At 44.3% G+C, this 14,708-nt stretch overlaps 1 protein-coding gene across 2 annotated transcripts in view; it reads right to left on the bottom strand.

Annotated features, from left to right (window-relative positions):
- UBAC2 (UBA domain containing 2) overlaps window positions 1-14,708 on the bottom strand; it is a 172,685-nt gene that overhangs the window by 7,082 nt on the left and 150,895 nt on the right. For both annotated transcript variants that reach the window (XM_046028266.1, XM_046028265.1), the window contains one exon: window positions 7,486-7,608. In XM_046028266.1, the coding sequence (XP_045884222.1) occupies window positions 7,486-7,608 (123 nt within the window). The remainder of the gene's footprint in view (window positions 1-7,485; window positions 7,609-14,708) is intronic.

Below are 14,708 nucleotides of genomic sequence, written 5' to 3'. Positions count from 1 at the left end.
CATTCGTAAAACCTAACGGTACCCGCAAGGAACACCACCAGTGTGGTTTTCTGTAGCCGAAGGCCTGGCTTTCTAGAGGCAAGGTTCAGAGGTGGTTCGACACGGGGACAGCAAGGAGAGGCTGGTACTAGAATCCTAGCCTTGCCGCGTGGAAGGTTCCCTCAGTGCCCTTAGACTCTGCCAGTGGCTTCCGGTCAAGGTCTGAGGCCCCCAGTGGGCCGGCGGGTTGCAGGTTGTGGGAACTTGACCAGGAGCAGGCAGAGCAGGAGAGCACTCGCCAGGAAAAGAGGCCAAATGTGTTTTTCCCGCAATACGTTTTCTAAAGAGAGACGCTGCTAAACCAGAAAAGAAACCTATAGAGATGGAGATAAGCCCATATTGGTTTTCCTTTCCTTTAAAAAAAAAATCCTAGGGGCGCCTGGGTGGCTCAGTGGGTTAAAGCCTCTGCCTTCGGCTCAGGTCATGATCCCAGGGTCCTGGGATCAAGTCCTGCATTGGGCTCTCTGCTCAGCAGGGAGCCTGCTTCCCCCTCTCTCTCTGTCTCTCTGCCTACTTGTGATCTGTCAAATAGATAAGTGAAATCTTAAAAAAAAAGTAGATGACTCTTACTCAAGGGTTAATAAATGAAATCCTGCCTTGGCCTTCTACCTGCGATCCCACTAGAGACTAGTGAAATAGGAATCCATTCCAATGAAATGCATGGCAATTCTTCCCAGTGAAATGCTCCTCTGCTGTTTTGTTCAAGTAGGACTGTGGTTTTCTTTAACTTCCCTTTAACTAAGGGTGTCAAAAACAAATGGTTTTGGGGGTTTTTAGTTCCCAAATCCTGACACTTGCAGGAAGTGATGCCCACCTGGAGGAAGCCTGACCCAATCCCATGCTGGCTGGCTCGTCCGTGCGGGCGACTGCCCAGGGCCCCATGTACACCCCGTGGGAGCAGCAGCCCCAGGAAAGTCACGGGAGACTCGGCTCACCCTCCCCTCCCCTGTGCTGTAACGACCATGTGACCTCTGGGGCACGGTCAGATCATCTGGGGATCAGTGCACCCCCCTCCCACAGTCACCTGACCACGCCCCTCCTCCTTGGAGGGGCTGAACCCCTCTGATCACAGCCGCTGGCTGACTGAACGGTCACTGGTTGTCGACTGCTCCTGCAGGCTACAGACCCGCTCAGAGGCCCCTTATTTTTGCATTTCTGCTTAGCTCCGACTTTGGTCCTGAGGAGGCCCTCGTGACAGACTGGATGAGCTCCACTCTTTGTACCTTTTAGGACACCCAGCAGAATGAGCCCCCCCCCCCAGAGCTGGTTAATTATTCGACTGCCATGCAATATTTTGTCCCACCTTTAGCTTTGGTATTCCCTTAGGAAACCCATTTCTCATCTAGGCGTTCAGATGGACCAGTCTGACGTACCTGTGAGGGGAAACAAGTGTTTTCTGACCCCACCTTCCCACTGGGCCCTGCTCTAACCACTGCTCTAACCACTGCTGCACACCCTCTGTGTGTCGGGCGCTGTGCCACGGAGGAAACAGGGAGAAATGGCGCTCGCCCTCGTGGGGCTCACCTCCACCAGGGAACACAGACAAGACTCGAGTCACTGCTGGACCAATTCCCGGTGCACTGTAATTTTAAGTACACCGAGCAGAAGTGCAGAGTGTAGCCCACATAATGCCAGCGAGGGGGTGGTCTGCATGAGGCTGAGTATTTGGAGTTGAGGTGGGTTTTTTCCGGTGACGGCGGCGAAGACTCCTGAGATGGGGAGAGAGGAGAGAACCTCACTGAGACTAAGATGCTCTCAGACTAAATGCACTTTGCTATTCACCAGCTAAGACTGAAGGGTTTCTGTGCTGAAAGCCATTCTCTCTCTGCGTGGGTCAGTGAACATTTCAGAGGACAGAAACGGGATCCCCAGGACGGGCCTCGGGTGTTACAAACGTACTAGCGGTTACAGACCTCATCGGGGCAGGAGTCTCATGAGCACTTGAAAGCACATTTCCTGGGCAGTCAGGGAAGAAGTCACACACGTCACTACAGTTCTAGCAGGCTCCTCCCTCCACTGTAGTCTACCCTCCAGGGAAACCCAGTGACGTAAAACTCCCCATGTAAGATCCTCCCACGGTCCCCTAATGTCCGAAACAGAAGTGGGAGTTCTCACGGCACGGCGGATGCTGGGGAGCCTGCCCGGCCGCTCAGGTCATCCTCCGCTCCAACCTCACCCTCCTGTGCTTCCCCAAATGTAAGGCACTTTCCACCCCAGGCTGACACAAGCCACTGGCAGTCCTTGCTTGGTTTCCGTGGCCCGAGGACACTTGGGCAGAGCTGACTAGCCCTATCTCCAGGCCTGGCGCCCCACCCTGGGCTCTGCAGCACAGGAGGGCAGCTCTGACGCCGAGCAGACAGGTGGTGATTCTTGGCTGATGAGGAGGACAAGAGGCGTGACTGGAAAGGGGGACATGGAGGTCCGTAGCAGTTTCTCTTCCCTCTGTTGAGTCCTGGCTCTGGTTTAGTCCCGTTTAACTTCCTGGTCCAATTTCACCCATGTATCCCGCTAAGAAAACACTGAAAGGGTCGTTCTCTAAGATTGGGAGGGTTTGAGAGAGACAAACTTAGTGAGTTTTTTCCTCCTTTGATTAAAAAAAAATAGGATGCTAATAGGACAAAAATTTCATTGTTACTTTAGGTGTAATATGAGAATCTCTGGTTAAAAAGAAAAAAAGAAAGAGAAACAGAATAACGTCTACACTCATTTTAAGACAGTAGACATCTGAGCACACCGTACTAGTAAGAAGAGTTGCAACAGGGTGGCGCTTGGTGTCGACACAATTCTTAAGAGGCGCTGGGGTGGCATCTTCAAAGGACGATGAACTGGCAAATGTGTGGGTCCACTTGTTGAAAAATAGTAAAAGTAGGTTGGGAAGAACTAAAAATCCAGAAACTTAACAACAGCAAAAGCAGAAAAAGTGGCAAAATTTTTCTATGGCTGTATGTCTGACTATTACTAGATTTGAGAAGAGATGCACATTCTTTCTTACCATAGTCCTTGCTTTCCTATCTCAAAGGACTCATTAAAATTGCGGAATATATATTTTTTTACGTTAGAAAAACCTCAATCATTTTTATTGTTCTTGGTTTAAAAAATTATTGTTGTTTTTTTTTTTTTTTGAAGATTTTATTTATTTATTTGACAGAGAGATCACAAGTAGGCAGAGAGGCAGGCAGAGAGAGAGAGAGGGAAGCAGGCTTCCTGCTGAGCAGAGAGCCCAATGAGGGGCTCGATCCCAGGACCCTGAGATCATGACCTGAGCCGAGGGCAGAGGCCTGATCCACTGAGCCACCCAGGCGCCCCCAAAATTATTGTTTCTTAATGCAATAAACAGCACGACTCTGATATTTAAATAAAGAAGATACAGCACATGTAACTGAAGGAGTATCAAGAAGTCTTGTTCATTCAAGCTATTTGATTACATTACTAACAAATATTTTATTTTATTTATTTATTTTTTAAAAGATTTTATTTATTTGACAGACAGAGATCACAAGTAGGCAGAGAGGCAGGCAGAGAGAGAGGAGGAAGCAGGCTCCCTGCTGAGCAGAGAGTCCAATGCGGGGCTTGATCCCAGGACCCTGGGATCATGACCTGAGCCGAAAGCAGAGGCTTTAACCCACTGAGCCACTCAGGCGCCCCACAAATATTATTTTAGATAGTGTCTAGCCTCAACAAACTAACCAAGAGATTGTATATATTAAATATACATTTCTAAATGTTATTATAAACATCCTGAAGGCAAGAACATTTTTTTTTTTCTCTTTTACAGTTTGGCTAACACCTTTCACAAGAACTGTCAGGAGTCTACCTAACAAACAACGCCCAGAGAAGAAACTGTGTTCTAATGAAATGACAGACTGTAATGGCCATGTTCAGGATAATCGAGAAACACAAGAAACAAGGCTTAGAAAATTACTGAATAAGGAAGCATATGTTAACAACAGCCTCTGATGTATTTATCTCTTCACACCAGAGCAAGGAAGTAAATGCTGTTGAAATGGATCCTGACAACGTATTAACCTGTTGTCCTTCTGGAAGGATCAAGGAGAGTGATTCATCAGAACACCCTGAAGACTTCAATCACACACATTCTCCTGATTGCCGTGTTTTGACATTTTTGTTTCAAAGTACAACACGAAGAACGGTCTCACCTTTAAATACCTCATACCCTCAACGGCTGCTCTGTGAGGAATGTGACTTGTGGTTCTGGCAAGTAAACAGTAAGAGAACAGAATTCTACTTTTTACCTGAACTGGAGAGTAGCAGCTTATTTTTTAATCTGTTACCATCAATATCTTACAAAAGGCTGAATTACTGGGCTTTCTTTTCCTATCCATGGAATACCATTTTTCTAGAAATTCTCTAAGGGAGGCGGAAAAGAATGGACTCCTTCCTCCACCTCTCAGGCCTGAGGAGCTACTAAAATGATCAGCCTGAGTGAGAAGCTGTGAGGTTTTGGAAAAGCTGGATCGATTCATCAGGCACAGTCAGCTCGTTTCTTTCCAAGGCATTTATGGTGGCCTAATCCAGGGTGGCAGCGGGACCCCCTCCCTGACCGGGTGCCCTGGGTCCGAGGGACGTTGGCATAGTCTCGGGACAGAGGAGTGACAGCCTGGATGTTGTGACCAGCTACAAATGGTGCCCTTGATTTGTCTGATAAGAAAGCAACACGCAGGGTGCCTGGGTGGCTCAGTGGGTTAAAGCCTCTGCCTTCGGCTAAGGTCATAATCCCAGGGTCCTGGGATCGAGCCCCACATCGGGCTCTCTGCTTAGTGGGGAGTCTGCTTCCTCCTCTCTCTCTGCCTGCCTCTCTGCCTACTTGTGATCTCTGTCAAATAAATAAATAAAATCTTAAAAAAAAAAAAAAAAAGCAAGCAACATGTGCAGAAGGAAATTTAGAAGTGTTGTTCCTGCAATGCCCTGAACTACTTTCGCAGATGTTTTTAATTTTCTAGTTTGAAATAATTCAAACTTACAGAGAAGTTTCAAGAACAACAGAAAGAGCCCAATTACTCTTCGTCCAGATCACTATTACTCTGCCGCAGCCGCTTTCCGTCTCTACACACGCTCTCTTTCCAAGGCATTTATGGTGGCCTCATTCAGGGTGGCGACAGGTGGGATGAAGCACACCATGCCCCTTTGCCCCTTTGCCCCTTGGTACCCGTAGGTGTACTTTTCGGTTAAGAATATTCTCTTTCCTAACCGCCGTCTGTAGAGATGCCATGTCCTTGACACTTAACGTCGATACACACATTTGGTCTAATCCACAGTGCGGCTGCACGGAGGGACGCTCACATGTCTGTTCACCAAAAACGTTTCCTGGTACAGAGCTCAGCTCGGGATCATGCCTGACCTGTCGTTAATGGGCCCCTTAGGCTCTAATCTGGAACAACTATGACCTCAGTACTGTTGAAGAACACGGGTCAGGTATTTTACATAATGTCCCTCAAATCGGGTTTATCTGCTCTTTCTTTATGAGCGAAGTTTTGGGATTTTCTCTTGTAACACGTAACTGATGTGTCCCTCCAGGGCACGCCCACAGTGTGTCTTGGGTCCATTATTGGTCTCCGGATTCTGATAACTTGGCTAAACTGCTGTCTGATTTCTCCACTGTACAGCTAACTGTTTTCTTCTGGTAAGTAATAAGCAACTTGTGGGGAGATACTTTGAGATTATATAAACAGCTCGCTCTTCTTCGTGTATTGATGATTTGTATTGATTTTTTGCTCTGACAGTTGCAAAATTATGATTTTCTAATACCATCCATCATTCCTTATTACATTCCTTTTCCTTTGTGTGTGTGTGTATATCCATACATTTCCTCATATCAGGATTAACTCACAGATTCCTCCCTGTCCAGTGGATTATATTAAGTACCATCCTTATTTATTTTTAAAGGATTTACTTATTTTTTAGAGAGAGAGAGAGAAAGTGTGTGTGGCGGGGTGGAGAGGCAGAGGGAGAGGGAGAGACAGTCCCTCTTTTTTTTTAAAGATTGTATTTATTTATTTGACACAGAGAGACAGTGAGAGAGGGAACAGAAGCAGGGGGAGTGGGAGAGGGAGAAACAAGCTTCCCGCTGAGCAGGGAGCCAATGCAGGGTTTAATCCCAGAACCCTGGGATCATGACCTGAGACAGAGGCAGACACTTAATGACTGAGCCACCCAGGCACCGCAGGGAGAGACAGTCTTAAACAGACTCTGTGCTTAGCGGAAAGCCTGATGTGGGGCTCGATCTCACAACCCTAGGATCATGACCTGAGCCAAAACCAAAAGGTGCTTAACCGACTGTACTAGCTAGGCGCCCCCATCCTTATGTATTTTGATACCCAAATCTTATGTGCCCAATTTGGTCAGTGGGACCCCCTCAAGCTGGCTCTGGTGTCCTTGGAGCCTGTTTCCTTGGTTCTGGAGCACTTCCTTAATTCCTCGCATGGTGGTCCAGGTCCTCCATTTCCTTCACAACCCTGGGCCTACAACCCACCATTTCATTTCTCTAGAGGCTCAGCTCTGTCAGAGGGCCAACATATTTAGAAACTAGATCTGGGCACTAGGTGCGGTCAGTGCTGATGGGATGGCATTGCTTCTGAGCGCTTTAGGCTGACAGGCTAAGACACATGTACGTCTGACAGGCTAAGACACATGTACGCCCCCCCCCCACATGCACAGACTTAGTAAATCATGAGTTTATGCTGATACCTCTAATTCCAACCCAACCCCATAGGGTTCTTCCTTGCTCTCTGCTGTTCTGAGTTTGTAGTTTCCTTCTTCTACAGTAAGATCAACCCATTTGCTCACTTGCTCAAATCTACAATAAATACAACATAATTTCAGAATTGCTGTATCATACTACTGTGAACATAAACCTAGAAAGAGCTTTAGATTTCTTTGCAATTCTTTTTTTACTTTAGACTGAGGGTATATTATGTTCAAAAGTCACTAAAATTAATTTTTCCCTCTCTCCTATGATTATGTTATTCACTTAAAATACAGCTGGGTTACTTATTCATTTCTTTTTAGTTTGTGGTTGTCCCTATTGTTGATTTGCTTTTTGAATATGTAAAACATTAACCTGATTCCTAAGTCGAAACCATACAAAATCCATACCCAGAGAAGCACCACTCTCTCCCTGTCCTGTCTTGTTCTCTCCTGGCCCTTAGAGAGAACAAACGTCAGTAGTTTCCGGTATGTATAAAGTATTATAGATTTCAAAACAAGTGATCACAATTTTTTTTCAAATCACACCTTCCTCAAACTCGTAATCCCCACCGTCACCAATAAAGGCCCAAGCGTCCGTCCCCGTTACCAGCAGCACTCGTCTGTCACCCTTATAGCTCGTAATCACGTGTATTTATGTGCTTGACTTCTTTCAAGTCTCATTCAGCAAAACGGCTTCCAGTGGGAACCAGGTTTAGGGGAAGGACTGGTGTTACTGATTACCTGTTCCTCAGAAACCTCGAGAGGAGGAGATGCTTGCTGCTCCGACCGCCGGCCATCCTGATAGTTTATATTCCGTCGCTGACGTAAAGGAGGGAAGAGACGATTCCAGTTGATCATTCCTCCCTGAAAACAGACCAGTACACGTGATGAGACACAGAAGGAGAACCGGCTGAATGCCTGGCAGGGCTTTCTCTTGCAGTGAAGTCATATCCATAGGTTGAGACAATGTCATAACGCTCTGAATGCAAGCGATCCAAAGCCTGAAGCGTCACACTGCCCGCCGGCCGACAGGATGACAGCGGCACCCTGCGGGAGGAGCCCGGAGAGAAAGAAGGCAATGGCTCCGCCACAGGTATTTGTGCAACCTGGCTCTGGAAGACACACCCAGATGTTCCTAACCTCAGCCCCACAGGCCGTCCCACCTCCTCTGGTCCCTAGGAGCTCGGGGCTCTGCCGGATGGGACAGGGAAGACGACAGAGAGAGAAGGCTGAGTCACTGCTGGCCACCAGGAACCAGGCGCCTCCACGGCCGGCCACTCTTTAAAACGCCCCTCCTCTTCTTTTTCTCCTCCCACCCCTCCTTCTCCCTTTCTTCCCGCTTCTTTTAGTTAAGTTAAGTTCCGAGCATGCTTTCTAGAGGGAGTTTGCAGGTGGAGATAAAACCCAGCTGGAGGGATGGGGTAGAGCGTGTGCAGGCAAAGCCACCCGCAGGGACAAAAGGTTTGGGAGCAGGGAGGGATCAGAACCTGCCTCTTGACTAGCTCTATGGGTGACTGAGATGGATGGCAAAGTCATTTCTTGTTTACTCTATGTCATCAATGAAGAAAAAAGCCACGAGGTGAAGAAAAGTGCACACCGCACAATGCTTTTTAAAAACTCACGCTTTTAGCTCTCTGCCAATATTTTAGTTTATCAATTTAAATCTCTATTTCTAGATTTAGGAAAATTACAGACTAAGACAACATGAAATTTTTCCTATTATGAGTATCTAAAAATAGTAAACAAAATAAGAAAAACATTTCACTTGCATAGCTGAGCACAAAAGGAAGAAAGGGAGAACCCAAGGTGCCAGAAACAAGCTCTGGAAAACCAGAACAGTGAGCAAGGGTTGGGGTAAGGGGTGAGCACACCCTGCTAACCTAGGGCCATCTGTTCCGGTTCATGAAAGAGGTCTGACTCGGAGCTCACTACCTACACAAAGGCACAAGCCTCAAATGGCAACACCCTGAGTGAGAGAGAAGATGAGAAAAACATCCAAAAGGCGCGCTGAGGGAGAGGGGAGGACTCTTGACCTGCCTAAGAATTCAGAAATGACAAATCTGAGGTTGAAGTTACATAAATAAGTGTTACCAGTTTATGAAGTTACCAGTTATGAAATACCAGTGATGAAGTTACCAGTTCATTATCAGTTATGAATTTATGAAGTTACATAAATATGTGTTCTAAGAGCCCATCAAAGATCACGTAAGAACTGGTTCTGGGATGGTGCTGCGTACACCCGAGGGCCAAGCAGAAGCAGATGTGAGACTACACTTGAGGCCCACTCTCTCACCCTGGGATCACACGGGATTTACAGATAAAACTCCGACTCGGCGTCACTTAGAATCCCAAATTCAAAACCCACGAGGAAAAAAACCCTCTCAAGTAAGACTCAGTATGTGCAATAAATAGGAGGATTAGATCCCCAAAACCCATTTACTTACCTGAGAGACAGAGCCCTCACACAAGTGCGAGCACGAATGGGGAAGAACAGAGCGGGAAGCGGGCTCCCGGCTGAGCAGAGAGCCCGGCATGGGGCTCTATCCCAGGGCCCTGTGCTCAGACCTCAGCCGAAGGCAGATGTTTAATTGACTGAGTCACCCAGGCATCCCCCGAACCTAAATTTATAACAATCTGAAAACAACTATAATTTCAGAAGTTTTAAAATGACTAAGATATAGAAGAAAGACTTAAAAAAAAAGTAAGATAAGGGGCGCCTGGGTGGCTCAGTGGGTTAAAGCCTCTGCCTTCGGCTCAGGTCATGATCCCAGGGTCCTGGGATCAAGCCCCGCATCGGGCTCTCTGCTCCGCGGGGCGCCTGCTTCCCCTTCTCTCTCTGCCTAGTTGTGATTTCTCTCTGTCAAATTAAAAAAAAAAAAAAAAAAAAGTAAGATAATACTAAAAAAAGATTTGAAAAAAATTAGGGAAATTAAAAAGAGAGACATTATACAAAGTTGTTTTAGACACTGGCACAAAGAAATTCAAATACGCTAGTGATAATAATACATATACATGGACAACTGCTCTATTTTGAAATGTCTCCTACCATCCCCAACAAGCCTAAAACATCAGTAAAAACACAGACAACTTCATGGAAAAAGATGAAAGAAGAAGTATCAGAGAACAGAGTAACAGAAGAAAGCTAACATCACGTCACTATATTCCTGTCAAATAAATTAGGTCTCAAGGGCAAAACAGGCATTCCTGGAGATAAAGTCACCGCGATGCGTCAGTATTATTATTATTGTTTAAAATATTTCGTGTATGGGGCGCCTGGGTGGCTCAGTGGGTTAAAGCCTCTGCCTTCAGCTCGGGTCATGATCCTAGGGTCCTGGGATCGAGCCCCGCATTGGGCTCTCTGCTCAGCGGGGAGCCTGCTTCCCTTCCCCTCTCTCTGCCTGCCTCTCTGACTAACTTGTGATCTCTGCCTGTCAAATGAATAAATAAAATCTTTTAAAAAACTTTATTTATTGATTTGAGAGAGAGAGAGGGAAAGAGAGCGAGTGAGCGGGGTGGGGGAGGAGCAGCGGGAGAGGGACAGCAGACTCCATGCTGACCATGCGGAGCCCAGCTTGGGGCTCAATCCCACAACCCCCAGACCACAACTGAGCCAAAACCAAGAGCCAGATGCCTAACCAACTGAGCCGCCTGAGCACCCCACAGAAGTATTATGTTTATAAACACACTGCTGCCAAACTACACAGCACAAAAATTAAAAGAACTAATAGAGGAGAGAAACCACTCAGACATGTACTTAATATTTAGCATCTACTGATAGATCAAGCACACAAAAATGAATAACACAGAACATAAAAAGTTGTATAAGTGGGTGTATACGGGTGGTACTCAGTATTTAGAGAATACTTTATTATATATAAAATATTTATAAAAGTGACTGCGTACTAAGTGCTATATGAAATGTCCACAAACAGCAAAATGTAAATACTTCACAGACTGTATTTTCTGACCGCAATGCAATTAAATTTGAAATCAATATCAAAATTAAAAATAATGTAAAACAAACAAAAAATTCACATACTGGAAATCAAAAATGGAAAAAATCATAATGAATATTAGAATATAGCTAAGAGTGGATAAAACTGAGGGGCTCCTGGATGGCGCAGTTGGTTAAGCATCCGACCATCTTCCTCAGGTCATAGTTTTGGGGTCCTGAGATGGAGCCCACATCAGGCTCCCCACTTAGCACAGAGTCTGCCCAAGATTCTCCATCTCCCTTTCTCCCTCTGCCCCGCCCTCCACTCATGTGTTCATGCATGCACGCTCTCTCTCTTTAATGAATGAATGAATGAATAAATAAATAAATAAAATCTTTGTTAAAAAGTGAGTAAAACTGAGACTGCTACTTATCAAAGATGGTGGGATATAACTAAACAGTTGCTATAATTTTAAAATACTGAGCTTAAAGAAAATGAAAACTGACAATTAAAGAGTTAAATATATTCAATAAGTTAGAGAGAAAGTAATAATAATCTAAAGAAATTAGAAAGAATGAGAGCAGATGCTAGTTGAGAAAGCCGGGAGCAGATGTTAGTAAAATAGAAAATAAAGACACAATAGAAGAAATCAATAAAATCCAATGTTGTTTTTCTTGAAAAAGATTTTTAGTTTAGAGAAAGAGAGCACGAGCAATGGGGAGGAGCAGAAGGAGAGGGAGAGACTGTGTTGAGCACAGAGCCCAACGTGGGGCTCAATCCCAAGACCCCAAGATTGTGACCTTAGCGGACATTAAGAGTCAGACCCTCAACCAACTGAGACATCAGTTGAGACATTCCAGGTGCCCTGGAAGTTGGTTGTTTGAGAAGTCAAGTAAAATGGAAAGCTTGGCAACCGTGATGAGAAGACAAAGAAAGGAAGATAAGTAGTATCAGGAATAATACAAAAGATATCATGGCAGACAGTAAAAAAGCACAATACTTTATTCATACCAATAGCTTCGATGAAACAGACTATCTTCTAGGAAAATATATTTACTACAACTTATTCAAGAAGAAACAAAAATTGGTAATCGTTTTTGAAAACTGTTCAGGAGCATCTACTCAAGCTGCACACGTGTGTCTACCTCAGCGACTCTGCTCCCAGACAACAGAATGCAAACGCACGTCCACGGAAAGGCATGACTAGAACATTCTTAGTGGCACCATTTGTAATAGGCAAAGGCTGGAAACTACCCAAAGGTGCACAAAGTGAGATGGATAAATTATGGTGGAATCACATAATAAAAAATTATACAGCAGTTAAAATGAACAAACTACAATTGTATGTAGCAATATAAATGAACCTCTCAAATATAATGTTAAATAGAACACAAGAAAGTACATTCTTAAAATTACTTTTATAAATGTTTACTTCTATGTATACTTCCAAAAAAAGCTACAAAAACAAACAGAAAACTGGACTAATCTTACCCATTTAATGTAACTGAAATAATACTGAAGAAAATCTACCCACCAAAAGTCTATAGAAGTCTACATCACTTTTAAGGACATACTATCTTACAGACATCGTTCTCATGAAGAGAAAAAGAGGAATAGCTCCCCACCTCACTTTCTGAGGCTATATAACACTGTTTCCCAAACCAGACAAGGCCATTACCAGAAAGAAAAATTGTAAGACAATTTGTTTTTCATTTATGGGCAGATATAATAATCCTAAATAAAATATTAGTAAACTCAACCCAACAATGTTTAAAAAATAATCTTATCTGAAATAATGTTCTAAATTAGGATTTATCTCAGAAATCTCAGAAAATATAGTACTGTAATTCACACATTAACAGACTGAATACCTGTTACCACTCTTACCTTCAATACAAGTCAAAGGATAAGGAGGCTCACACTAACCAACTGAAAGAAAATGCAGAAGGATGAAAAGAAAAACAAAACTGCCATAATGTACACGTAACTCTCTTCTTAGAAAAAGAGAATAAGAGAGTACAAGACACAGAAGTATCAGGTAACAGTCTTCCACTGTGATCACTTAGAAAATGCAAGTGTTAAAAATAACTATTTACTGGGGCGCCTGGGTGGCTCAGTGGGTTAAAGCCTCTGCCTTCGGCTCAGGTCATGATCCCAGAGTCCTGGGATCGAGCCCCGCATCGGGCTGTCTGCTCTGCGGACAGCCTGCTTCCTTCTCTCTCTCTCTGCCTGCCTCTCTGCCTACTTGTGATCTGTCAAATAAATAAATAAAATCTTAAAAAAAAAATAACTATTTACCAATAGAAATAAAAACTACTAAGTATTTAGGAATTAAATCAAACAAGAGATCTGCAAGTACTCTATGGAGAAAATAGTAAATGATATGGGGAGCAAAGGTAAAAGATACCTTAATTAAACTTCCTCACTACTTATGGACCACTGACAGGTACCTGGGACAGGCGAAGTGACCTTCCTGCAGGATCTCAAATGCCTCAATGTCAGTACTTTGCTAAAAGCAAAAGACAACCTTAGCTTGACCTTAGCCCCACCTCCAGTATCCTGTTAGTCTTCTTTAGCATATAAAAATCCTTTGGGAATTTCCTTTATCTCTACCCCTTCAAGTCGGATGTTAGCAACCATCTTCCAAACATATGGCACACTGATATCCACCCCACGGCTTTACCAGACAATAAGAAATGGCCCTCAGGGTCCTGGCAACCTTGCTTCCACATTCCTCAGACGCTTCCACTATTCCTAAGCTCCTCCCAACTTGTAAGCATATAACTGGTCCCTCCTCACAACCCTAGTGCAGATCTTTCTGCCCACAGATCCTATCCCTCAGCTTTAATAAAACCATCTTTTCTGCACCAAAGACATCTCATGATTCTTTCTTGGCCCTTTGCTCCCAGGGCCCAGCATTTCACATCAATAAACTTGAATGAAGGGGGCGCCTGGGTGGCTCAGTTGGTTGGGTGACTGCCTTTTGGCTCAGGTCATGATCCTGGAGTCCCGGGACGGAGTCCTGCTCCCCGCTCGGCGGGAAGTCTGCTTCTCCCACTGGCCTCTCTCCTCTCATGCTGTCTCTCTCTCAAATAAATAAATAAAGTCTTTAAAAAAATTAAAAAAAGAAAACAAAAAACACTTGACTGAAGAATACTGGAAGATCTAAGTGAAAAGACTCCGCACAGTCCTGTCTGCAAAGACGCAACATCACTGATCATCAGGGAAATGCAAATCAAAACTATAATGACAGGGGCGCCTGGGTGGCTCAGTGGTTTGGGCCACTGCCTTCGGCTCGGGTCATGATCTCGGGGTCCTGGGATCGAGTCCCGCGTCGGGTTCTCTGCTCGGCAGGGAGCCTGCTTCCCTCTCACTCTCTCTGCTTGCCTCTCTGCCTACTTGTGATCTCTCTCTGTCAAATAAATAAATAAAATCTTAAAAAAAAAAACTATAATGACATATCACCTCACACCTGTCAGAATGGCTAGAATCAAAAACACAAGAAACAAGCGTTGGCAAGGATGTGGAGAAAAAAGAACATTTGTGTACCGCTGGTAGGAAAGCAAACTGGTGCAGCTGTTGTGGAAAATAGTATGGAGGTTCCTCAAAAAGTTAAGAGTAGAATTACTCTATGATCCAGTAATCACACCACTGGGTATTTACCCCCAAAATACAAAAACCACTAATTCAAAGGGATATATGAACCCCTATGTTTATAGCAGCATTATGTATAATAGCCAAATTTGCAGGCCCAGTGTCCACTGATAGGTGAATGGATAGAGATGTGAGGTGTGTGTATGAATAAAGGGACTATTGGTATCTGTATCTCTCTATCGATCTATCTACCCATCTATCTACAAATGGAGTATCACTCAGCCATAAAAAAGAATGAAATCTTGCCATTTGCAACAACAAGGATGGAGCTAGAGTATGTTCTTTTTTTAAAGATTTTATTAATTTTATTTATTTATTTATTTTTAAAGATTTTATTTATTTATTTGACAGAGAGAGATCACAAGTAGGCAGAGA

Source organism: Meles meles, chromosome 14 (assembly GCF_922984935.1).
Source record: "Meles meles chromosome 14, mMelMel3.1 paternal haplotype, whole genome shotgun sequence".
In the NCBI taxonomy this organism is placed as follows: domain Eukaryota; kingdom Metazoa; phylum Chordata; class Mammalia; order Carnivora; family Mustelidae; genus Meles; species Meles meles.
This window is presented reverse-complemented; position numbering and strand designations above follow the sequence as displayed.